This window comes from Herpailurus yagouaroundi, unplaced genomic scaffold (assembly GCF_014898765.1).
Source record: "Herpailurus yagouaroundi ecotype Mexico unplaced genomic scaffold, PumYag 159, whole genome shotgun sequence".
In the NCBI taxonomy this organism is placed as follows: Eukaryota; Metazoa; Chordata; class Mammalia; order Carnivora; family Felidae; genus Herpailurus; species Herpailurus yagouaroundi.
Window position 1 is genome coordinate 12,139,176 of NW_024412400.1, and position 26,284 is coordinate 12,165,459.

Here is a 26,284-nt window from a genome sequence, read left to right on the forward strand (position 1 = left end):
CGCCTCCCCCACCCCACCATCACCACCTTCAACCCATGCACGAAAGCTACAGACCTGAGGGTTGTCCTTGGCCCATTCTTCTCCCTCATCCTTACTGTGTAATTGACTTCTAGGTTCTATTGATTCTGCATTTTAAATATCTGTGGAAATACTTCATTCCACTGGTATCCACCTCATCCAGAATACCACCTTCTCTTGCCTGGTTTAATACAGTAACCCTCATTTCCAATTTCACTTGGAATCGTCACATAGCAACTAAAGCTATTGTCCAAAACACAAATATGTTCATAGCATTCCCCTGTCCCAAACATCTCAGCGTCTGCCTTCTAGCCAAGTTCGAACTCTGTGACATGCCAGAGAAAATCTGTCATGATCAGAGTCTTGTTTATCCCATCCAGTCATTCACTAATCCTTCTGTTCATCACGTCTTTATGGAGCACTTCTTACGTGGTGGGCACTGTGTTAGCTACTTGGGAGCAGCGAGCACAGATGGACATCTCTGCTCTTGTGGACATCATGTGGGACATAATAAATGAAAGGTGGCAAGTGCTATGGAAAAAGGAAGAGGAGAAAAAGTTGGGGGGGGCTGACAGAGATGGGACAGGGTGCAGCTCGTGATGTTAAATAAGGGAATTGGGATTGCTATCATTGAGAAAGTGACTTTGAGCAAAGCTCTGAAAGAACAGACGAGGTTAGCCGTGAGGACATTTGGGACATGAGCATCCAGGCAGAGGGCACAGCCAGTGGGAAGACTCCAAGGTGGGGGGGTTCTTGGTCTTATTTAAGGAAGAGCACGTTAGCAGGGCAGAGCCAACCAGGAGGGAAGCAGATCATACAGGATCATTTTAAGTCATTGTGAGGACTTTGGCTTTACCTTGAAGGAAGTGAACCCCTGAGATATGTCAGCAGAGGAACGACCATAGCTTCGATTCAAGAGGATCATTCTGGATTCTGGCTGCTAGGCTGATGGACTGTATGGGACAAGGATAGGGGCACAAGCAGAGAGACTAGGAAGTTATCGTGGCGTGCCAGCTTCCCTTCTTGGCCTCTCCTTCCTCAAACCCCATGCTCTAGCCACACCAAACTAACTTCACTCTTGAGATGTGCCCCTTATCTTTTAGCCTTTATGACTTCCATTACTTCCGCCTAGAGTGCCCCTTGCCTCACCCCGCTGCCTAATCTTTGCTTGGTTATGTATCGGTTCCTCCAGGAAGTCTTTGACCTTCCAAATCCAAGATGGGGCCCCTCATTGGTTCCAATGACATCTGGGCCACTCTCACAGCCTTTTCACGCTGAACTGTGGTGGCACATTTAAATCTCGGTCTCCCCCACCTGTCTGGGAGCTGCAGAAGGGTAGGGTCCATGATGGTAACGTCCTTCGTACCTGGCTCCGGTGGGTGCTCAGTTAACTGCCATTGCTGAATGTCTAGGTTTGCGAGTGGCGGCCTCCTGAACAGCTGAAACAGCTTCTTGATTTGGACATGAGAAACACAGGAGAGCCACACCACAGGCTGTTGGAGATCTGCCGGGATGTCATCCGCTACAGCGTCAAAACTAGTAAGACCTTTCGTTTGCTTCCTTCGTCCGTACCCCTGATAAGTTCTTATATTTTCTTAAGCACGTATTTACCTCACAGTAAAGCTGAGGATGACAATGTTTATGAGATAAGAAAGCTAGATCAAAAAAGAGTGGTTCTGATATGTTTGCGATGGGCCATTTAATCCCTAAGACAGATTTTTTTTTTTTGTCAAGGCCAAAGATAAATCGATGGAAAAACTGTTGGTGTTAGTGATCATATAGAAATATCATCTGTTCCTTGGCCATCCCATCCCCCGTTTATAATCATTGCTTATGTTGGTCCAAACTGCCAAAGGTCAGTTTGATATTAGAATTTGTGAAGGGGTTTTAAATCCGAAAGGCCCAGAATATGCAAAAAGAAAAGAAAATGCTAAGGAGGGTGTCCTTGCTATAAACAGGAATAGACGTGGAAGATACTGATGAACTCTTGGCAATTGGTACTTGCCCAATTATTTCATCAAATCTAGCAGGATCAAAACATGAAAACCCTTAGGATGGTGTAAAAAAAAAAAAAAACAAAACAAAAAAACGAACACCTGGTAAGTTTCTGCTGTGATAGCTTCACAAGAAGACTTAACAACTATGATCTTTTGTAAATGCAGTAGCATGGTATTCGTCTTGTGCAGAAGTGAGATTCTAACTGTTAATATCCCATACACCCAGGGAGCAAGTTCCAAAGGTAAGAAAGTAACTTTCCCAAATATGCATTTCTTCGTGTGCTGTAAAGGTAATCTAGTGCTTAGGACCATACAGGCATTATGCTTGGTGAATTCTGACACTGAACTAAATTTAGTGGAAAGAACATAATAAAATCCTGGCTAAAAATAATTGCTTTATATTCCCTTGGGAAAGTCTGGTGTATGTATCAAAAACCCAGTTAGCATTTCAAAAGAAGAGATACATATCTTATTATTATAGTGCATGTCAGAAGTGGAGAATGACATTTAATGCAGTAGATTTTTCAGTTTACTGGATATTTTCCATAATGTTACCATGGAAATCAATCATAAATTAACACGGAACTAAAAAAAAATCTTATTAAAATTACTTGTAGCAATGTCTGGTTTCCTCTGCCAGATTAGAGGAAGTTTTCCACATATTATTTTTAAAAAACCATTTTCTTGGACTTTTGTTTTTTATCGAACCCCCAGTTTAAAGAGGAAAAAAAAAAAAAAAAAGAAAACCTAAAACCAAATGCCGAGCGTTGTAATGAGAAGCCACTAACTAAAAAGGTTCCCAAATACTCAAATTTAGAAATAGACCTCCTGCCTCTTTGTTCTTTGTCATGCTGGGCTTCCTATGATTGAGAATGTCAAGTCAGTTAGCCTGGTGTTTGGTGTGAATATTCACACTGTGTAAAGCCAAGAACCTTTATGAGACCTTTTATAGGAGGGGGAAAAAATAGAAAGTTGGAACTGGAGTTGAGTCTTAAAGGCTACTGCCTTTGAAGTAAGTTGAATTAGAAAGTTTATGTAAGCCGCATGATGAGTCACATCTTACTCCATCTACATAAGCCAGTTGCACTACGAAAAATGGTCTAATCTGAAAAATGAAAAGTCACTCCCCATCGGTATCCCAGTGTGAACCCTGTTGGCGAGTGAAATGCGTTTAAAGATAGGGAAGTTAATATCAATATTTTCAGAAGACAAAGGCAGCAGGCTTTGATACCTGGACAAAGAGTTCAAATAATCCAGTTCTCCAGGGTTCTGGTTTGGATCTGGGTTGTTAGACAAAAGGGAGCAGATAAACCAGAGGTCTCAAGGTAGTGCCCAAGTTTTGCTTAGAAACATATTATTGTTCAATAGAAATGGTTATGAGGTGGGTCTTCAACATGTGTTTCCCTTGTACACAATTAGAATTTGAATTCTTTTTAAAGCTGTTGCATGATTTACATTCAGTAAAGTAGACAAATCTGAAGGGCTTAGCTTCATGTATTTGTACCTATCTGTGCATGAGTAACCATCACCCAGAGCAAGATAGAGACCATTTCTGGCACTCCAGGGGCTCCCTCAAGCCCCTTCCTAGACAGTATAACCTTCGCAAAGGTACCCAGAATTCTAACCTCAGTCTCCGTAGATCCGCTTTGTCTGATATTAAATGACATCTAAGTGGAATCATGCAGTATATATTCTTTTGTATCTGGCTGCTTTTCCTGTCTGAAAGATTCATTTATGTTACCGCTGTATAGATAGTATTGGTCTTTTTTATCGCTGTGTAGATGAATACTCTGTTTAAATTTACAGACCATCCCAGATTTTTCAACCAGTTGTATGCTGGACTTGATTACTACTCCTTGGTGGCCCGATTTATGACAGAAGCCTTAAACCCAAGTGTGTAAGTGCCATTTTACTGAACTCTTACACGGAGCATGCATTAGAGATGTTTTTTAAGTAGGTGAAGTTTTATTTTGTGGATTTCTATTTAATGGTTTCATTTGTACAGTGTCATCATAAATAATGGAATGGTACTTAGCAGTATTTTAAAGAGCCGTTTGATTTGATAGTGGGACTGTGACATGGTTAACGCAAGCATGGTTATCTCCACCTACCAAATGAGAAAATTGATAAAGCAACTTGTCATTCATTCCTGCATGAAAAGTCATGTCTCTGCCAAGTGCTGGAGGGATACGCTGAATAAAAACAAACCTTGACTTTGCCTTCACGAAGCAAAAAGTCTAGTGAGATAGAGATGCTCCATGCAAATTGATCAAAATTATCCACACAAATTGATCTAAACCTTTGATTCACATATGAAGAAGACGTGCATGATGCTATAAATATAAGTGGACAATTTTCTTAGTTGGGAGCTCAGGAAAGTCTTCTCTGAGGAATTGACGACACAGAGTTGAAGAATGAGTATAAGTTAACTAGGTAAAAAGAGGAAGGATGAATTTCAAACAGAGGAGCAGCATGTACAAAGGCCCTGTGGCAAGAGACAGCGTGATGTACCTTATAAACTGAAAGATCAGTGCAGGTGTAGCTGAATAAGCTATGGGGAGTGTGATGGAGGATGTGATTGGAGAAATGGATAGAAACCAGATATGCAGGACTCAGTGGGCCATGTTTGTGAGACATCCTAAGTACAAAGGAAAGGCTGTAAAGGTTTCTAAATCATGAGGCACCATTGGCTTATTGAAAAGATCACTGGAAATATGGAGAATGGATTGAGGGGACCAATCAGGAGGGCATTATCTTAGGCGAGAGAGGACAGTAGCTTGGACTTAGACAGAAGTAATAAGAATAGAGAGAAAAACATGTGTTTAGAAGATAAAACAGAAAGGCCTGGGTAATATATCGGAACTTGGGAATGAGGACAAGAAGGAGGTTTATAAAATGTTGCCTGGGTTTCTGGCTTTTGTAGCTGGGTTGACTGTCATTTTATTCATTGACACAAGAAGCATTAGAAGAGGGGACTGTTTTTCAAAGATATGGTAAAAAAAAAAAAAGGCAAGAGCAAGAATTTAGTTTTCAGTTGTGAGCAATTGAGTTTACAGTGACTTTGAGATATCCAATAGTATGTATCAGCCAAGCTGATATCTCTATGAAAAGTATCAGTTTAGAAGTTGTGGTGAATGCTGATAATTGAAATGGTAGGCGTGGATGGGATTCCTGAAGTCAGTAAAGCTCAACTCTTTCTGTTCATTAGAATCAAACTGGGACATTTCCAAAAAATGTATTGAGGCCCAGGTCCCAACCCAGACCAATTAAATCTGAATTTCTGTGGCTATGTCCCAAGCACCGGTATATTTTCAAAGCCAAACGAATGATTTTGATGAGCAGGATGAAAACACTTTGAATAAAAACAAATCAGGAGATGGAGAAGCAGTGTCTGCAGGACAGAGTATAGAGTGAGGATAGAAGCACAGGACTGAGCCTTGAGGACATCTAATATTTTACCATCGGGAGGAGGAAGGCTAGCCTACCATGGAGAGAGAGAGAGAGAGAGGAAGGAGAAAATCAAACAGGAAGGCATGGAAGCCATGGAGGAGAGTGTGTCTAGAATCATATGCTGTTGAGTATTGACTGAAGACAGAGGTTCAAAATTGTCCCCAGAACTGGCAGCATGGATGTCATTGGTGACTTCAGTTAGAGAAGGTTGTGTGCGTAATGCGAGATGATACCAGCTCACAGTGAGTAGAACAGTTAAGTAAGTGGTAGATAGGCCAGAAGAGAGAGTTAAGTTACCCAACTCTGTGAACCCTTCCTTGTGGATCTTGGGTTTTCTACCTTCCTTCCTGGGTTCTTTTAGTTGAAACACTGAGAGGTTTACAAAACGTTCAATTGCTGCTAAGCTGAACAATCCCCTCGAAATGGGAGGTCCTGAGAGCATCCCATGATGTCCTCTTCTCCTCTTCCATGCCTGTTCTCAGGTTCAAAGTTTGGCTGGCTTTCAAAGGCAGCCTTAAACTTAATTTTTTTTAAAAAGTGGATGATTATCTCACCATTTTTCAGGTACACATAAACGTATATACTTTTTCCCACACTTTTGCTATGTGTAAACTGGTTGCCTAGCATGGTTGGAAATAGAACTTGGATTGTTTGCGAGATGACATGGTGTCTGGAGAGTGCTTGGCACATAGGGAGGTGATACATTGTGGTGTTCTATTTTGTTGTTTCGTTTCATTTTGTGTTTTTGTTTTGCCCTGTTTCCAATGTTTTCCCTTCCAGATGTTAAAATATTTGCATTAAATCCTGTGACTGTAAGTCTAAGTGTGTCTGTTTAACGTACATATTTAGAGTACCCATTTATTCAGATACACTTTAATGTACTGGCCCGATTGTCAGAGAAGGAGAATATAGACAGTTAGTCTCTGTCAGGTTATCTGGAGAAAGAAGTGACTCAAACATCACAAAACAAGACATGGTCACCCTCCCAGGTTGGTTCTCGGGGAAACTGCTCTAGATGGAATTGAGCGAGCAGGATGTGTATTAAGGAATGCCTTTGGGATCGACATGGGTGAGGGAGGGGAAGGCAGCAGGAGTGGAGGGAGACAGGAGTCCAGCTGTCATGCAGGCTCAGTGACAATCTTGGCCGACTCCATGGAGATCTCTGGAGCTACAATGGCCCTTTAGAGTGGTCTGGAGTTGGGTCCACGTGACCGTTACACCTCCAGCTAGCCCAGTCATAAGAGGAAAGGTTGTGACCTTGGGAAAGGTGGCTCCCTGAAGCTGACGCAGTTCCCAAGGGGCTAACTTCGTTTCTCTGGCAATAGCAGCTCAGCCCAGAGCAACAAACCCTTCAGTGACAGGGGATTTGGGTAGTGCTTTGCAATAAAATCATCACCTAATAAGAGATGCCCCGCAGAGTACTTCCCATCTGCACAAACACAGGAATGTAATAGAGGAAACCCTAGTTGAGGATTCGTAGTTTCCATGTAGAATATCTAGAGCTGACTGTTAGGGTATTCATGGTTGTAATCTAGTAACACCTGGTTACCATGACAATGGTTTTTCTTTAACTAGCATCCAAAGCAGCATCCAGAGAATAAAGTGGCCACTGCTCATAGCTAATGTAAAAACTCTAGATGCACTGCCTTTATCTCTCCCTTCCCGTAAATTAAGACTTCTGAAGTAGCTTGCATATCCCTAAGGCCACCAGCTATTGGCATTTATCAAATCATGACCAGCGCTATCACTGACTGCACATGTCTCTATTTCCAATTGGATAAATGGCCCAAGACTCTACAGAGGCTCCACCCACAGGTCCATAGCCACTTGGTTTAATAAAACTCTGTGTGCATTTCTCGGGACACCAGAGGGATGGTTTGACTCTAGTCATAGAAGTGAAGTGTTTTTTATATCTATCTAGTTATACGTATGAGGTGTCCCCAGTGTTTCTGTTAGTGGAAGAAGCGGTTCTGAAGAAAATGATTGAATTTATTGGCTGGAAAGAAGGGGATGGAATATTTAACCCAGGTAAGTACAGCTAGTTATTGCCATCTCCTTTCCATTGCAAACATGTAAACATTTATTTATGTATTACGTGAGGAACAACTCCTTGAAGATTTACATATTCCAAAAGGTTGGATATTAATAATGCTATTTGTTGAGAATCTGGCGTGTTCCTCTTCCCGGAGTGACAACATTTGCATAAATGCTAAATAACTGACGTAAATTTTAAACAAATAAGATATCTACCATTTAGGATTTATATCTAACAAATGAATTTATCTGCTCCTGGGAATTTGGAAGGGCTAGAAGTTTTTCAGTCAATTTTACTTGAGATTTCTGAATCGCATTTTGTTTATCCTACGGTCCTTTATTGGGACCGTAGATGAGCATGTATTATCATTTTATTAATCAGGTGACAGAATATTATTAACTATGAAGACTTGGGTACTGGCCCACGTCCTTAGATTGAAACTCTTAGTTTGGAAAAACTCTGGCATGAGAGAATAGAGCCAAATGCCAGTCTTTGCTGAGGTTGGAAATTGCTGGAACTGGAGGTTAGGAAGTGTGTAGGAGTGATGTGTGGGACACGGCACTCAGAAGACTCTTCCGGAGATTTGTCATTAGACCAGAACAGCTACGGCCATTCATGTCTTGCACGGTGGTTGGCACTTAGGGAACTATACTTTCATGCTATAAATATGCCATTTCAATTTTGTTTTTGCAGGTGGTTCAGTGTCCAATATGTATGCAATGAATTTAGCTAGATACAAATACTGTCCCGATATTAAGGAAAAGGGGCTGTCTGGGTTGCCAAGATTAATCCTTTTCACGTCGGCAGAGGTAAAACAATTATTTTCGATATCAGATACAGATTTTTCTGAGAATGCATTATTTAAGAGGGTTTGGTGTGTTTGGGGCGTCTGATATGCTTTTATCCTATCCATGTGTGACTAATATGCCTAAGTCTAACATCATATTTTCTTCCAAAGGAAATTCTGATGGGTTTGATATTGTAACCCCTGGCCACTCAGTTTTGTACATCACCTTGATTTAAAATTTATAGTCTATCACATTTTTCTTTGAGAAAAGGGAACATTCAATTTGAAAGTGCTATCTCTTTCTGTGAATCTCTCCTTCGAGTGTCTTATTTATTAGAACTTATCAGCTATGTCAGAAGACTCACGTCTCCTCGTAAAACTGATGGCTTTGAATGGCTAACACAAAGGCTTTTCAAGAGGATAGGGAGGTATTCAGAAACAGTGACCATCACACGCACACACACACACACACACACACACACACACACACACACGCTTTCGTGTTGCCACAATCCCCTATCTCCTTTTACTCTCCGCCAAAGTAGGAGGTCCGATTTTAAGTAAGTGCTTTGGCTTTGAGCTAAGCTGCCTGGATTCAATTCCTGTCTCCACTACTAACTATCCGAGTGACCTTGGTAAGTTGATTAACCCCTCCATGCCTCAGTCTCCTAATTTGTTAAAATAAGTATCAGTTAGCTGTTGTATGCACCGAATTATCCCAAAGTCCAGTGGTGTAGAACTATAGCTATCTCTCAGTGCTTATGAGCCTTGAGATAGCCAGGCCAGTTCTGCAGCTCTTGGCTGAGCTCTCTTATCTGTCTGCGGGCTGGCTGCCCAATGGCTGATCCAGGAGTGGGCTTGACAGGGGCAACTCCAGTGAGTTCTCTCTGCTCCACGTGTCTCATCCTCCAGCAGGCTAGTCCAGGTGTGTTGTCACGACCCGGGTGCAGGTGAAAACAGCCTGGAACCCCACCAGGCCTCTTGAGTCTAGGCTCAGAACTGGCACATTTTCGTTGGTGTAACTATGCGACGGGAAGGAACCCAGATCCGAGAAGTGGAAAAACAGACTCTGTCTCTTAAGGGGCCTCGATGCAAAGTCATCTGGCAAAGGACATGAGTACGGGGAGAGGTGAACAATTTGGGGCCATCATAGCAAGCCAGCAGGCACAGGAGCTCCGCAGTCACAGATGAGTGGGGTGTTCCAGGGACCGAATGAGTTAATGCATGTGGAGTAGGATCTGGCACATCACAGATACACAGAGGTGCTAGATTTATTAGTAGGAGGAGAATTACCTAGCTACAGTAATGTGGGTAGAAGTACTACCCACAAGCTGAAGTACCATCTTATCTGAAAGGGATTCTTTCTTTCCTTTTCTCTTTTTGTGCGATTCCAGCGGGTGCCTCTGTCCATCCCACCACTGCCTCTTCCCCACATCCCTGGCCGGAAGAGTTTAGCTCCTGTTCCTTCTGTGATAATCCAAGGTCTCTTGTCAACCACACGAGGCGGGCAAAATCTATGAGTTCTCTGTTATTTCTGGCTGGGCTTTCCCGTATCTGTTATTTTCTTTTGAGAGCATGAGTTATTAGGGTAGGAGAACCCCCATGTTTTCCTCCGTCTCTGTCTAACCTTTGTTCTGATTGGTTCAGTGCAAAGTGGGCAGCAAGTGTGGGAAGTGTCTGGAAGGAATCATCTAATCTGAGATTCTTAACTCAGCCACCTGAGGCCCTTCTTCCCAAAACCTTCTTACGGTGAAAGCCAATGAAGAATGTTTGGGAATATAGTCATCTGGGGGAAACACTTGGTTCTTTGGGATTATTATGGAGTAGAGTTCCCCTCTCTGGGTTCCAAACTTCGGTATTTCCGTTGAAGGAAGCCAGCATATCGGAAATGCAAAGTCCATTCTGCGTTTGAATGGCCACTTCCACGCCTGTGAAAGCGGATTCAGTAGCGCCCCTGCTATCGGCTCAGGGCTTTTACTCTTGCCTTCTTCGTTCTTTGGTTTTACTAGAGGTCTTTTCTGGAATAATTGTCCGGCAAAGGGGAAGCTCTTCTGCAGCTGTTCTGCAGCTGGGAAACCAGAACTAGTATGTTTTTAAACATCTCTGGTGGAGCTATATATGCAAAAAGAGGTAAGACATATGCCCTGGCTAACATGCCAGCAGAAGATGGAACCAGAAACCCAAGAACTAGGGCTACGTCTTAGTTTCCTCCGGCTGCTGTAACAAAATATCATAGACCAGGTGGCTTCAACAACAGACGTTTATTGCTCACAGTTCTGGAGGCTGGGAAGTCCAAGATCAAAGTGGTGGTAGATTTAGTGTCTGGTGAGAGCCTGCTTCCTGGTTTGGGGACCATCGTGTGCTCACGTGGCCTTTCTTCAGCTTATGCTTGTGGACAGAGGGAGATGTCTCTGTCTTCCCTTCCTATGAGAGTCTCACGCTTGTGATTTCATCCAAACCTAATCCCATCACAGTGGGGGTTAGGGATTAAACACATGAATTTTGAGGGGACGCAAACACTCAGCTCACAACCACGTGAATTCTACAGGAAAACTCCATAGCTTTGAACACACCGTAGCTCCAAATGTGTATTTTCATTCCATCCATCCAGACCCTGCCTTGTTGCTCATTCCTTTCCCTCTTTCTGCCAGAGAGCCTGAAGTCATAGTATTGCATTATTTTAATTCATGTTTTGGTGATCACCTTCAAAGCAATCCATTAGTTAAAAAAAAACACAAGAATTAAAGAAGGCTGTGTTTCCTCAATGGTCTTAAACCCTGTGTTAGTCTTTTTGCTATACCTCTCTTGCTTCCTTTTAGGTGTTGGCCCTTGGCCCTGTGATTATTCTGATTATTTGATTATTTGTGAGTATAAACAATATTAGGTGGTCTTCTTTTTCCAGTTTTTATGAGGCCTTCAGGGTAACCACTCCATCTCTGTCTTGTACCATCGGATGTAGATTATAGGCACGTTCCACTGAAGGTGTTTTTGCATACTGGAGGTTTTGACTGCAATCCAATTGTTGATGCGGACCTGGAACATCATAACAGAGCCACCTGCGCTGTCAGTGTATCCACAGCAGCCTCTGCAGGCTGAACAGGAACCAAAGAGAGGGGACACTTGGAGAAAAGTAACAAAGGTCATAAATCTATGGCTTGATTAGCAGTTAGATATGAATTCCCCTGAAGTTATAGAAACCATAGGTTTGGAATTCAAGTCATCGTGGGAATCAGCATAAAGCAGCGATCATTGTCTGCTACTAAAAAGTGAGGGGAGGAAAGAAACTCTCCCCTCCCAGCCCAGCCAGCCGTTGGCCTAGCTCCTCTCTGGCAGGATGGAGACTGGGATGGGGTGAGAGAGGCCAGGTGCGCTTCTCAGCGTCGTGCCTCCTCACCACCTCATTCACTGCCCTCTCCGTGGCCCTTCTCTCTAGGCAAGTGTGACCTGAGTTTGGGTGTTATTTCAGGTGTTCTCCACAGGCGAGCAGGTGCTTCCTACGACGTCAGGCTGGGTTCCGACCCTGCTTTAGGAATTGAGCCAGCTGTGTGCTTTTGGAGAAGTCCTTGTACAACATCCCTCTCCCTCATTCCCCAACACATGACCTGCACAGACCCCACCGCCTGGAGCTCATTTGAGCATCGGATTAGTCAGCACCAGGAGGGAGTCCAATTGTCCGGAACACCATCTATGGGAGGGGAAAGCGGTGCTTCACCGAGAAGCCCAAGGTCACAGAAAAAAATCCTTTCTGGAATCAGAAAGGAAAACGTCAGTGCAATCCTGTCTTTCATGTAGACACTTGCTGTTTTATCTTGATAGAAATAAAAGCCCACTGAGACTTTTGTGTCTTCTGTAGGACGAATGAAACCTGAGGGCAGATTGGGTCTTAGAATGGCTGACTGACTTCTTTTGCCGGAGATGGGAGCAGCCGCCATTTGTTTCTGAATGCAGCCGTTACTTCTGAACTCCAACCTTCTAGGTTTTTCCTTTCCTTGAAACTACTAAGCACGTCTAAAGCATTGCCTTCTTTTTTTGTCCCCCCTTCCAGGGCTCTTTGCTTCCTCTGATGCTTTTAGATGTTTAGACTTCAGTTTCGCAGACATTTTTTTTTTTTTTAATCTGTCCCTATCCATCTGAGATTGACATTGGACTATACTTTGCCCCGAAGTACCTAAAGATAGCTCCACTGAAGCTATTCTTGCTGTGATTACCGGTTTTTTACTCAGCAGATCCAATACTTTGGGACATTTTGCTATTTCTTAGGCCAAAGCAATGGGATTTTCCTTATTGGCAGATGTCCGTGGGATAGGCTACACTTTATTATTACGAGATCAATAATTGTTTGGTTGCCAGAGCCCAAGTCTCTGGTGAGAAATAATTCACCTTGGCTGTGTCACCTTAGCTGCGGTGGGCTGATGTAGCAAGTAGAGAATTAATTACATTTTCATATACATTATTACTCCTCAATATGCATATGTTCTTGTAACAATTTGAAATGAATGCATCCTACAGGCACTTGGCTGTGTCCTATTTGATACTTGGAAATTAATTATTTAGGCTGGTTTCATTTTTCCTGATGGTGTTACTTCTGCATTTATTTTTACAGAGTTAAAAAAAAAAAAGAGCTTCCAATAAAACTCTCTTGACAAAGGAAGAAAAAAATTACCACATTTGAGGGAATATATCAAGTTAAGTGTGAAGGCATGACTACTCTTTTAATGTATTCATACCTACAAATTAAATTACTAAGGGTTTTTGGTACAATAATGTCCTTTCGCACCTTCATTTTTTCTGGCATGAGACAGAATTAATTGACCACCTGTCCACACTAATGTATAAAGAGTGACATCTCCAATGTTTGAATGCTAATTATTTTATAGGCTTTATGTAGTAGGAAAAAAAGTCCCAACAATCTAAAGCAAATACTGCCATTTCCAGTAGGAAATAGGTCAGACCTAATTTTAGAGCCACATTTGAGCCTCATTCACACCAGGGCTGCAGAAAGTAGTGTGTCCAGAAATTACTATTACTTTTGTTATTGTGGTTTTAGCCGCATTCCTGAATGCCTAATTTTGATCTTACGTTTGATACTGAGCCAGATTCGTCAAGGGTCTGATCTGCAGTTTATAAGCCATTGTTTGCTTTTGAGAACAATTAAATTCTGCTGTGGTTTGTGATTGTAGTTATTGAAGCAGAGTCTTGCTCCCTCCTTGGAGGGTTTTGAGTCAGCAGTGGACTAGATTCTGTTTCCATTAATGTTGAGTCTTATTATAGCGTCAAGAGAAACTTCTCTCAATGTTATAGAAAAACAACAGCCTCCAGTGACCAAGTCTGTTCCATATGTCAGGTTCTGTGTTAAGCCCTTTACATGTATTTATTTCTATGAAAAACAAATGAATTCGCATTGACACACCCACTTTAAATTAGCAAACTGAGGCTTGGAGAGTGTACATTATTTTTCTCAAGATTCCATAGCTGTAACTGGAATTAAATCCTAGTTTCTCTGATCCCAACCAAAGTCGATGTTTTCAACCACTATATTAAGGAGCTCATTTAAGTGACTACTTTCTTTTTTCTTTTATGGAATCATGTTCCAAGGATTGGGCTCAGCCATATGACTTGAGATAATAGGCAATAGTTTTTTCATGCTGTGTATTCATGTTTTCCTTTTGCTCCCTTGTCCCTTTTAATTTAGTGTCATTACTCTATGAAGAAAGCAGCCTCCTTTCTTGGGATTGGTACAGAGAATGTTTGCTTTGTGGAAACAGATGGAAGGTAATGGGGACAGGATCCGGAAGCCTGGTGGGCGGAGGGGGAATTCATACTTTTTAAAAAAGCAGTACCAATGTCTGTTCACTACTAAACATAACTGAACATCTCAAATCTGTGTCTCTTAGAGGTAAAATGATACCTGAGGAACTGGAGAAGCAAATCTGGCAAGCCAGAAAAGAGGTGAGAGGGGAGAAAAAGAGGGAAGGAGAACATAGGCACGTGTCTGGATACAAAGGAGAGAATTGTAGCAGCCAGGCCCGTTTCTGTGTGTGGGAGAGAGAAGAGAGCTGGTTCTGGATAGCACTAAAATAGGGAAACTCATTTACAGATGTTCTATTTCCAGGTGCTTGGCTGTCCATGTTCTGTGCAGCTTCTCAGATGTTCTCATTCCCAGGTGGCTGGAGCCTATTAAAACACTGACGTCACCATATTCTGGATTCTTGCCTGGAATAGCCTTCAAAGAAGAGCCCAGCCTCTCCAGCAGGACCCCTGTAGCCACTCTCCTACCTAACTACTGCCTGAGAATTCTATAGGCCAGACCAGTTGTCTCTGGGTTGCAGTCAATGATTTTGATTTCTTGAGCAATCTGCCCTCCCAGGTTGCTTCCACACAAAGCCATGGCATACCCATCACCTTATTTGGGGTATGGGCCTAGTATTTCAGCTCTGGCAGAATGCCCTCCCTTCCTTAGCTGCCAGAATATATTAAAGCTGACATACCCATTGCTGGGAAGGCAAGGCCTGGCCCCCTCACCTGCCATATTCCAGCCAAGGCTGGCCCTGACACCTGCTTTTTGGGGGCGTGGTTGTCTTGGTGGCTGCCATCTTGCTTCTTGGATCCAAAGCCTGCTGGGTTAGGTGCACCTGCTTCATTGCTTCCCTCCCATCCCAACACAGCTCTCGCTGCTCTTGGAGCTTCAGACTATTCCCCTGTGTTTCCAGAATGTAGCGACGGCATCAGGTTTGCAACTGCTGTAGCTGCTGAAAACCAGAAAGCCCAGCCTTGAGCTGGGATAGAAGGATCTCCTCATACGAGCTCACACTCTAAGAAGGATAGGCTCTTTATTTGTATTTTTTATTTTAATACTTTTCTGTTATTTTACTCTTCACATTTTTAATTTTTCCTAAAAACCACCTTATCACCAGAGCATACTTGCTCATTGCATTCGGGTTGAAATTCTGTACTTAAAAATTCTGCCTTTACTACAGGTGTATTGGCTTTAGTTGTGTGTCCTTAGATCTATATTTATCTTTTTTTTTTTTAACATTTTGATGACAAGTCGGCTTGATAGCTGTCTGGTGAGACAGATTATCAGATTTCATTCACTCTCAGGTAAAATTCTATATGACAACCTGATTGTTCTGCTGTGAGCCACAGATATTGCGTTCTAATTTTATCCTTTTCCCCCTAGTTTTATCTTTTTCTACATACGTTCCTATCAAAGAGAACTTTGTTTATGTCGTTAATGCTTGTCTGGGGGTGGGGGTGGGGGCGCGGAAAATCGATTGTGCTTTCCGTATGGTTCATAGAATTCCTTCCTTCCTCCTTCCCCACTCTCTTTTCACTCTTTCTTTCTTTCTTGAATTTTAAACTTTTTATTATGGAAAATTTCAAATATATAAAACCTAATATAATGAGCCTCTCTATACCATCATGCAACTTTGAAATTGTTAGCTTCTGCTCTGTTCTGTCTACACCCCACCCCCTTCCACTACCACTAGGTTAGTTTGAAGCCAGTCTCACACATCGTATCATTTGATCTATAAATAGTTCAGTATATCTGTAAAAGGTATATACTCTCTCTTTATTAAAAAAGAACACACACACACACACCATTACAAGAAATAATTTCTTAATATCATCAAATTTTCACTCTATATTAAAATTTCTCCTATGGCATTTTTTAAATAGTTGGCATGTTTGAATAAGGATTCAAAGTCCATATGTTGCATTTGGTTGATTCATCACACAAATCTTTTCTAATCTGTAGCTTACCCCTCCTCCTTTTTTCTCTCCCTGCAATTGATCTGTTGAAGAAACCAAGTTTTTTATCCTGTAGAGTTTTCCACATTGTGGTTTTTGTCGATCACATCAGGAATTTGAGAATCTAAGTGTTCCCTTCCCTATAGGATCCATCTGTTCCCTATATTCCCTGTAACTTGACAGTGAGATTTTGAGAGTCAGTGGGACTTAGGTTGGAATTTTTACCAGGAAGGCTTCTTCACAGGTGGCGTTTTGTCCTTGAGTCGGGACACATTTCCTGTCTCTTTTTGTGCTGCCATTGATCCGTGGGTTCTGGTATTATTGGTCCATCAGTTACAGACGTCTGCTTCGGCTTCTCACCCCATGAATTTTGCTGCCATGGATGATCTCTGTCCACACCCATTATTTCCTTAGGTGATGTTCTAATTCATTCCCTTGTTCCTCCTTCATTTAATGGCAGGCTTACTACCATAAAGAAAACCTTCCCTCACTCCTGTTTGGTTTCCCAAGAGGAACCGTTGGCACAGTGAGGGCAGGATAAATGTTTTATTCTTTCTCCTTATTTACCAGTTTTCATATTAATGAGTTAGTTGCCTAGCATCCCCTAAAGATAGCCAAAGCGACTTTTCTTCTTTAATATCATGAAGGATGCATGCTTTAGCATATTTGATGGGTTTTATTCTGCTTCAGTCATTAGTACTTTCATTGTTCAAATTTTTGTTTGTTTCGACAATGAAAGTACATGAAAATTGACATATCCTGAAGTTGAGAACTTGAAAAGATGAGTTTTGAAAAAGTGAAAATCGCTTTAGGGACATTTAAAAGTAGGGCGATGGGGTGAGAGTGGGTATGTTTCCTCAGTTTTCTTTCAAGTTAGTTAAAACTTGAGTCTGGATTCACCAAGGACAAACCTTGTGTCTGTTCTGAGATAATACCTGGCGATTAGCTTCTTTTTCCAGTAGCTTCAGACCTTGCTCTTCTGTTTCAAGCTTTTAACTCGTGTTGCTACAGATGTGGGGCCAGCGCGTCAATTTTTTTTTCTGCTGGGATTCAGTTCCCCGGCCCACCACAATCCATTAAAAATCTGTTGAGCAGTGACTTTTATTTGACGCCATTACAAAGATGCTGAAAACCACAGGAGCATCAGAAGTTCTTATGAAAAGATCAAACTCGTATAACCACTGGATATTCGCAAGTGCTTTTGTGTACGAGTGTTTTCAGTGACAAACTTTCGTAGGGAATACACCTCATCAGCAGCACGCAATCAACCCTGTTCCCACTGAATTTTCTCACTGATAGCTTGAGATATGAGAAAGGGGAAAAAAAAATGGAAGGTTAAATCCAGATTGCAAAAGTTTAATTTCTGGGCCTGATATTTATAGCTAGATTGTTAAAAAGGTGAGGAAAACTCATTAATAGGCTGTAATAGCCTGCAAAGATATTTTTTCACAACTGTTCAGGGTGTCATAGGGTTTATAAGGAACAGTCCAAACATGAAAGGCGCACCTTAAGTGCTTTTAGGAAATTACTTTTTCTCTTAATGATTGATGTAAATCTGGTCTCATTTTATTTAGGTCACCGACATGATAAAGACGTAATCTGTTGGTAGTTGATCACAGGGAAGAATTCCTAAAGCCTATGGTTCCCCAGGGTCTCTATCCCCTACTGGCCCTGCTCTAACGGGTTTGGATGGGCTGGATTCCGTGTGTCACCAGTGTCTCCCCAGATGGCAAACGGAGTCATTGTGTACCATCACTTTGTTTCCCGTGCATCTCAATTTAAAGAGGTGGACCAAATGTCTTTGCTCTGCTTCTCTTTCCACTGAGAAGTAACGTCCTTCTGTCGAAGGTCAGCTAAATGGGAATGAGTCAGGTTCAGCCGGAACACCACCTGACATTAAATGGGACGTAAGAACAACTGAACTTCAAGATAAAACAGAGAAAACTATGACTCCATCCTAAATGGAGGTAAAATTACTTTTATAGGCAGTAAACGTTCTTGTCACTTGCTCCTCAGGAGCTCTAGAACCTTCGGATTCTCCCTGCCTCCTCCACCCCTACTTCTGTCTGCAAATTTTCCCTCCCAAGTCACTTCCACAGTGAGCAGAGCCTCTTTGCTGACATACGGGGATGAATCTATGAGGTAAACAACCTCATGTGCTTCCCTCTATCTGGCTGCTCTGAAGTTTCTTATGGGGCCAGGGCATCTGGCTTGCTTGGCTACGATTGCCATTCATCTCTGCGTGTGTTCCCACAGTCTCCCTCCCCCACCCCATTTCCCTCGGGCACCTGTTCGCTCTACAAGATGTAGCCACGGGCTGTATGAAGAGGCATCATCGCGGTAGGAGTGATGCAGGTTCTCTTTTCTAGCACTTTCTAATGGATTTCTCTGTGGGGCACCCATCTTGGCAAGTGTCTCCCAGTGAGGTTACTTTATCCCCTCGGATACCACTTTGTACCTGAGCACACGCTCTTTGTTTTGTAGCTCTGCTTACTTTACAAAGTGACAGGCAGACAGGCCTCCACGGTTTGCCCCTGGAGCTGCTTGTTTTCCAGTCGTCCTCCTGGTTATTTTGTGGAGGCGCAACAACGCGGGCACCCAGGCCCCAGTGACATGCCCCCAAAAGGAGTTAGCGATCGCACAGAATGCCAGCCTGCCACTGGGCAGAGCATCCTCACTTTCCATGTGGGAAATCTGAGAGCGTAAAATACTACGGAAAGAAAATGAGAATAAAAAGGGTTACAATGAGTATCAAGTTGGGACCAAGGACTCTTGCTGTCACAGCATTGTCCCAGTTTCCCTGACCTCTCTGAGATGAGGTTGCGGAGAAGTTGAAAAGCACTCTGCAGGAGTGGTCACCTCCGACGGGACCCCATAGATCTCTGGATGTATAACCATTCTATTTACCAACCTGCTACAGGACAAACGTAGTGGTGATGGTGACAGTTCTTGTCTGTGGGTCCTCCTCACAGGGAGCAGCTCCGTTTCTCGTCTGTGCCACCTCTGGGACCACCGTGCTGGGAGCCTTTGATCCTCTGGATGAAATAGCGGACATCTGTGAGAGGCACGGCCTCTGGCTTCACGTGGATGTAAGTGCATTTGTCTGTACCCATTGGTTCAACTTCCTCGTCTGTTTGCCGCTGCGGTGGGATGTCTTTCATGTTCTCAGAAACTAGACGTGAGGTCCCAGCTACTTTCATTTGTGCATTTCTTTCTTTAAAAAAGTTTTTTTTTTTTAATGTTTATTTATTTTTGAGAGAGAGAGAGAGAGAGAGAGAGAGAGAGAGAGAGACAGAGTGTGAGCGGGGGAGCGGGGGGAGCAGAGAGAGAGAGAGGGAGACACAGAATCCGAAGCAGTCTCCAGGCTCTGAGCTGTCAGCCCAGAGCCCGACGCGGGCCTCGAACTCATGAACCGCGAAACCCTGACCTGAGCCGAAGTTGGACGCTTAACCGACTGAGCCCCCCCAGGTGCCCCAAGTGTATATTTCTAATTAGGGGAAATATATATGTCATTTTCCATAAGGTAATAAAGGAGAAGATGCCAAGACTTGGTGTAAATTTTGGTTTTGCTTTCCAGATTCTATTTTATTTCCTCTTCTCCCATGAACCATTTCCTCTGGTCCCTTCAATCTAGTACTGTCATGATGCAGGTGTGGTATGAGGGGCACATTGAACTACAGAATCAAGAGACTTTGACTTTGCGTTCTAACTGGTCTCTTCTTCATTGTGACCTCCCCCGTTTGGGCTTTGGTTTCATTTATAAAGAGGGAGCTAGCTGATGTGGTCTGTGAGGTATCTTCTAGCTCTAAAATGACATGATTCCAATCAGCCGGAAAATGCTAAAAGCTGCATTACATAATTGCCTGCTATAATTACAGCGGGTTTTGTCTGGATCCCTCGTAGATAATTATTTGAGAGGGACTGAGATAACTTGCATTCTTCATAGTTTTCTAACTTAAAGAGTGGACTTTTTTTTCCCCTAATTAATTTTGTAAGTCCTGGGGCTCTTCGTAATACATTTTCCCTTAATTAAAGGTAACTCTTCAAATTCTACTAATCCAGGGTTAATCATTTGAATTCAGCCGGTTCTGAATGCTTGTCGAGCTTTTGGTTTTCCTTTTCTTTTTATAAAACGAGGAGTTAATTAGTTTGATTCAACCTAATAGGAGTGATGGTTGAACATACTGATGACACCATGGGAACTTTCTTCTGGCAAGTGAGTGATTCATATCCTCCTTAGCAGAAAAATAACGCTATTTTTGACTTTCTGAACGGAAGGTAACTAAGCATTTGGGGGATATACCTACACACAATTTTATAGTTTGTACGATTTTACGCTTTCAAAGTACAGTGCCTGTGTTACAGAGAGAATTTTTCAGCAGCTCAAGGCTTTCATTAAGCATACGCTAATATTTGGTAAAAGCAGCAGTAATGTAAATCTCGCTAGAGTCACCGGCTCTATTAGTATGCCGATGGCAATGCTTCAGGTAGATTATTTGTGACTTTAAATGGGATTGTCGCATTTGTCCTTGTTCACATTTCAGCTTTCATCTTATTGATTTTTATAGACTTAGGAGCATAATAATACATTCCGTCCTAAAAGATAATATGAAGTGAGTACTTTGTGACTGTGGAAATGCGGGGAAAAAAATCAAGTATATCAGCAGTTACACTTAAAAATTCCGTTCTCATAAAAGAAACATCAAATATGGATTATGTAGTTTAGGGAAAGCAGGGCAAGTACAGCAGTTTCTAAATTGGGAGTGAGATTAAAGACTTAAGACAGGCTCAGAGAGAATTGTGATTTTTAAGTATGAATGAAAACCTCCCTAGATTTTCAAAAAAAAAAAAGAAAAAAAAAAGAAGGTTGACATGTTTTAAGGAAACACTCTTATAAGAGTCTTTAAGCCACACAAATTATTTGATTTGCACCTAGTAGACATCTAGTAGTATTAGACAAGTTGGACTATGGTTTATCTGACCTGTTAACGAGATTAGCTCCCACACTGACACAGTGGTCACTCATGCTTTAATATCCCAGGCTGGGAGTACCCCGGGTGGTCAGTGGGTTAAGCGTCCCACTCTTGGTTTCAGCTCAGGCTGTGATCTTGCGGGTCATGAGTTTGAGTCCTGCACCGGGCTCTGTGCTGACAGTGCAGAGCCTGCTTGGGATTCTCTCTTTCCCTCTCTCTCTGCCCCTTCCCCACTATCACTGTTTTTCTCTTGCTCTCTCAAAATAAATAAATAAACTTTAAAAATATCGCAGGCTGGATGTAATGGAATACTACATTATATCATTATAATAATCATATTGAATCTGTTGATAAAATTTTATAAAGGGGGGTGCCTGGTTAGTTCAGTCTGTTAAGCATCTGACTCTTGATTTCAACTAAGGTCATGATCTCATGGTTTGTAGGATTGAGCCCCGCATCGAGCGCTGCACTGACAGCACGGTGCCTGCTTGGGATTCTCTCTCTTTCTGCCTCTCTCTCTCTCTCTCTCTCTCTCTCTCTCTCTCTTTCAAAATAAATAAGGTTTAAAAAAAAACTGAAAAAGAACTGTAAAGAATTTTTGCCTTTTTAAAATGTTTGTTTATTTTTGAGAGTGGGGGGAGGGGCAGAGAGAGAGGGACATACAGAATCCGAAGCAGGCTCCAGGCTCTGAGCTGTCAGCACAGAGCCTGACACGGGGCTTGAACTCACAAATGGTGAGATCATGACCTGAGCGGAAGTCAGATGCCCAACCGACTGAGCCACCCAGGTGCCCCTAAAACAAATTTTTTTTTTTAAATAAAGGAGCATGTAGCTGATCTCGAAGAAACTGCATATACCATGGATAGTTTATTAACTTTAAAAATAAAAATTAGCAGTAATTTTTTAAATAAAAATTGCAGTAATTACTTTGGCCTGTCTGAAATTTTCTGTAAAATATTTTTTTAAATCCTATAAAATACTAAAAACAGTCATCCACTCTCTTTCTTTTTTACAAATGTAATGATTGCCCTTCAGGGTGTTCTATACAACCTCCTTGCCCTGCATAGATGACATATGTTGTTAATTCCAAGATCCACTTACTTTGTTTCCGTTTTAATGCGTCTGAAGTTGGTATGTTGATGTATTTTCTTTTTCTTTCCTGGTGGCACACAAAAGATGGTGACTCTTACCTTTGGTAGTGCCTTACATTTGGTTAATTATAGTGTATTTTTACACAACTGCTTAAGGAAAACTTCCGAGTTTTGGCAGTTTGTATCTCTGGCACTATCCTTCCTCTAGGACGGCAAATGCTGCTGTACCCTCTGCCTCAGACTAGAAGAACCGTCTGGTCTGGCCCTTCTCTGAAGCAGAGGCCCTGGATACTGCATGATTTCCCATCCCAGCCAAGCGTGCTGGGGTGTCTTACCCACTCTTCATTCTCAATCCCAGGGGAGGTAGTAAACACCGCACATATTTAACATCAGGGGCTTTAGAAGCTGCCGGATCTCAATTCTGCCCTTGCCTCCACCTCCCTGTCCAGATTGGTCTTGCTATTAATTTCTTAACTAATTAATCAAAGAGAATAACATACACGAATGCTGATGCCTAGGGGCACATATACCACAATGTCTATAGCAGTGCTTTCAACAATAGCCAAACTATGGAAAGAGCCTGAATGTCCATCCACTGATAAATGGATAAAGAAGATGGGGTTTATATATACAATGGAATACTACTTGGCGATGAGAAAGGGTGAAATCCTGCCATTTGCAGCCACGTGGATGGAACTGGAGGGTATTATGCTAAGTGAAATAAGTCAGAGAAAGACAGATATCATATGTTTTCACTCATATGTGGAACTTGAGAAACTTAACAGAAGATCATGGGGGAAAGGAAGGGGTAAAAATAGTTTCAAACAGAGAGGGAGGCCAACCATAAGAGACTCTTAAATACAGAGGACAAACTGACGGGGGGGGGGGGGGGGCCGGGGAGAGGGGAAATTGGGTGATGGGCATTGAGGAGGGCACTTGCTGGGATGAGCACTGGGTGTTTCATGTAAGTGATGAACCACAGGAATCTACCCGCGAAACCGAGAGCACACTGTATGTTCACTGTATGTTAGCTAATTTGACAATAAATTATATATAAAAAGGTAAAGAGAAAAATATTAAGTAAGATGGTAACTGTGGAGCCTAACATGTAGTAATAGCTCAGTAAATGACGGTCCTCACTTAGATGCAAAACCGTCATCATTTAGGTAGTTGGTTTGATGTTTTTGCAAGTTTGGGGTTGGGAGTTCAGAAAGTGAAGCAAATAGAAGTAGGACAGTGCCCGGAGGGGTGTTGTTCTTCTCCCGTTAGCTCTTTTGAGGACTAAGCCTGAGGAGGAGCTGTTCCCGGCCCTGCCAAGCCACTCTGAACCATGGAGCTAACGCCTTGAAAGAGTTCATGTGATTTTATTTTTATTTATTTTGAGGAAAGCAGAGAGAGAGAGCACAAGTGGGGGAGGGACAGAGAGGGAGGGAGAGAGAGAGAGAGAGAGAGAGAGAGAGACAGAGCAGTCTCCACACCATCAGCACAGAGCCCAACATGGGGCTCAAACTCACGAACTGTGAGATCATGACCTGAGCTGAAGTCCGATGCTTAACCGACTGAGCCACCCAGGTGCTCGAAGTTCATGTGATTTTAAAACTTCCTCGCCCCTCACTAGGATTGTGAGAATTTGTTTAATTTTGGGGGAGGAAATGGAGGCAGAGGGTGGTGCAGGGGACGGGAAGGTGTTCGAATGTGGTGTGTGAGGCTCCTGAACTCACCTCCTTCCATCACTCTCAGCTCCGCACACTGTCTTCTACCATTTGGCCCTAAGCTAGGATGTTATCCTGAAGCAGGAATGGGCTTTGGCTCCCAGATCTCACCTACCACCTCTGAACCTTAGTTTTTCCATTAAAAATTTTGAAGTAATAATGGCTCCATTCTCAATGCGGTGTTGTGTGGTCTAGATAACCATGGAGGGCATTCAACATGGCCCAAGTTGGTGCCCTCATACTCCCTCACAACCATTACCTTCCATACTCTGCAAATTAAAACTTAGAAGTCTGCTCAATTTCAAGGACCAGACTGACTTCCTTATTTCTCATGTGGATTCTTCCTCCCCCCCGCCCCCCCACCGCCCCTCAGCAACCCCCTTACTCCTGGCTCCAGACTTCCTGTCTGTGGGGTTTCCTTCCATTTCCTAGTCTCAGCTGTCTTCTCCTTTGCTCATAATGTTTACGTCTCCTGTGGACATCTTCCCTAAGTCCCAGGCTTCCTTTCTCCCACTCTTCAAACATTTTTGATTTGCAATACTTCTGAAAACTGTTTGGCTGAAAAGATCTAATGAATGGGATCCACCTAGCCCTTCCTAGTTGGGTTTAAGTTCCTGTGTACCCCTCTACCCACCCTGTCAACTGTGCTCTTTATTATTCAGAATGCCAGCCCTCAGCCCGTACCTCATTATCAACCCTGGCATGTTGTGTGTGGGAGAATGCCAGCATTGCAAAGGATATTGTCTCTTTTCCTCTTAAATACAGAGGACAAACCTGTGGTTGCCAGACGAGAGGTGGGGAGGGGCGGGTGGGGGTGAAATGGGTGAAGGGAATTAAGAGGCACAAAATTCCAGTTATAAAATAAATAAATCACAGAGCTGAAAAGTACAGCATCAGGAATATAGTCAATAATACTGTAATAACGATGTATGGTGACAGATGGTAACTATAGTTGTCGTGGTGATCACTGAGAAATACATAGAATTGTCGAATCACTGTGTTGTACCCCTGAAACGAATGTAACATCGTGTGGCAACTATGCTTCAATAATGGCACTAAAGAATAAAAACATTTCTTCACTGGATTATTTGTTTTTTGGGTGTTGAGTTTGGTACGTTCTTCATAGATTTTGGATACTAACCCTTTATCTGATCTGTCATTTGCAAATATCTTCTCCCATTCCATCTGTTGCCTTTTAGTTTTGCTGATTGTTTCCTTCGCTGTGCAGAAGCTTTTTATCTTTTTTTAAATTTTTAAACCTTTATTTATTATGGAGAGAGAGCGCAAGAGAGGGGGAGGGGCAGAGAGAGAGGGAGGCATAGGATCTGAAGCAGGATCCAGGCTCTGAGCTGTGAGCACAGCTGTGGGGCTCGAGCTCGCAAACTACAAGATCATGACCTGAGCCAAAGTCAGATGCTTAACCGACTGAGCCACCAGGCGCCCCATAGAAACGTTTTATCTTGAAGAGGTTCCAGTAGTTCATTTTTTGCTTTTAATTCCCTTGCCTTTGGAGATGTGTGGTGGGGGAGAGGGGAAAGTGGGTGATGGGCATTGAGGAGGGCACTTGTTGGGATGAGCACTGGATGTTGTATGGAAACCATACAGGTTGTCACTCACGGTTTTCTGTGACAGCGGACTGACAGGTGAGTGGCATTGAAATGATGTGTTGTGGTTCTATAAATATCTCCACAGGCTTCGTGGGGCGGTTCAGCTTTGATGTCAAGGAAGCACCGCAAGCTCCTGAGAGGCATCCACAGGTAAATATGGTTTTTCCAGGCCCCGGGCACCTCGGGTTCAGGCAAGGGCATCTGCCTGGATCTTGCACACTCAAGGAACTATGAAAACAGAGACAAAGTCACCGCTTTACTGGAAAGGAAACCAACCCAAACCCCAAACACCCCCAACTGCTCCAACAAGGCAGCCTGTTGAACACCTGGGTGTGAGTATCACGTGCTACTAATGATCGTAATCTTGCCTCCAGAAGCTACTTATTCCCTCCTTCCCTGTCCGTTTGGTTTTCCGCAACAGAGCCGACTCTGTGGCCTGGAACCCCCACAAGATGCTGATGGCTGGAATTCAGTGCTGCGCTCTCCTCGTAAAAGACAAATCCGTGAGTTTTCCTTTTCCCTCTTAGGGTCTTGGTGAAACCACCGTGTTTTCGGAGGCCTCGCTTTTGCTTACGTTTCGGGGCTTTGAACCGGATACAGTGGAAGGTCTTTGGGAAATGGTGGTGGCGTGAAAAGGAAAACTACAGAGGCTCAGATTTAAAAAAAAAAAAAAAATCGAGTGTTTCTGCTCAGGTGATTTTTGGGGCTTAGCTTTAGGTGTCATATAATCTCATTAGTCACAGCAAAATGGTCTCTCTTGCCCTCATTTGGATTATATTTTAAACCTCAGTTTTAAACATGGCCAAGATTTTGTTCTCCTTGATTAAGCCTGGGATTGAAGTTCTCTTGAAACTTCTGCTCG

General features: G+C 42.8%; 1 protein-coding gene across 1 annotated transcript in view; it reads left to right on the forward strand.

Annotated features, from left to right (window-relative positions):
* The window catches only part of GADL1 (glutamate decarboxylase like 1), a 170,279-nt gene that overhangs the window by 36,631 nt on the left and 107,364 nt on the right, over positions 1 to 26,284 (forward strand). The window contains exons 3-11 of the mRNA XM_040479987.1: positions 1,431 to 1,557; positions 3,822 to 3,912; positions 7,387 to 7,493; positions 8,194 to 8,309; positions 13,980 to 14,059; positions 14,182 to 14,236; positions 19,012 to 19,128; positions 25,508 to 25,572; positions 25,844 to 25,925. Of these exons, the coding sequence (XP_040335921.1) occupies positions 1,431 to 1,557; positions 3,822 to 3,912; positions 7,387 to 7,493; positions 8,194 to 8,309; positions 13,980 to 14,059; positions 14,182 to 14,236; positions 19,012 to 19,128; positions 25,508 to 25,572; positions 25,844 to 25,925 (840 nt within the window). The remainder of the gene's footprint in view (positions 1 to 1,430; positions 1,558 to 3,821; positions 3,913 to 7,386; positions 7,494 to 8,193; positions 8,310 to 13,979; positions 14,060 to 14,181; positions 14,237 to 19,011; positions 19,129 to 25,507; positions 25,573 to 25,843; positions 25,926 to 26,284) is intronic.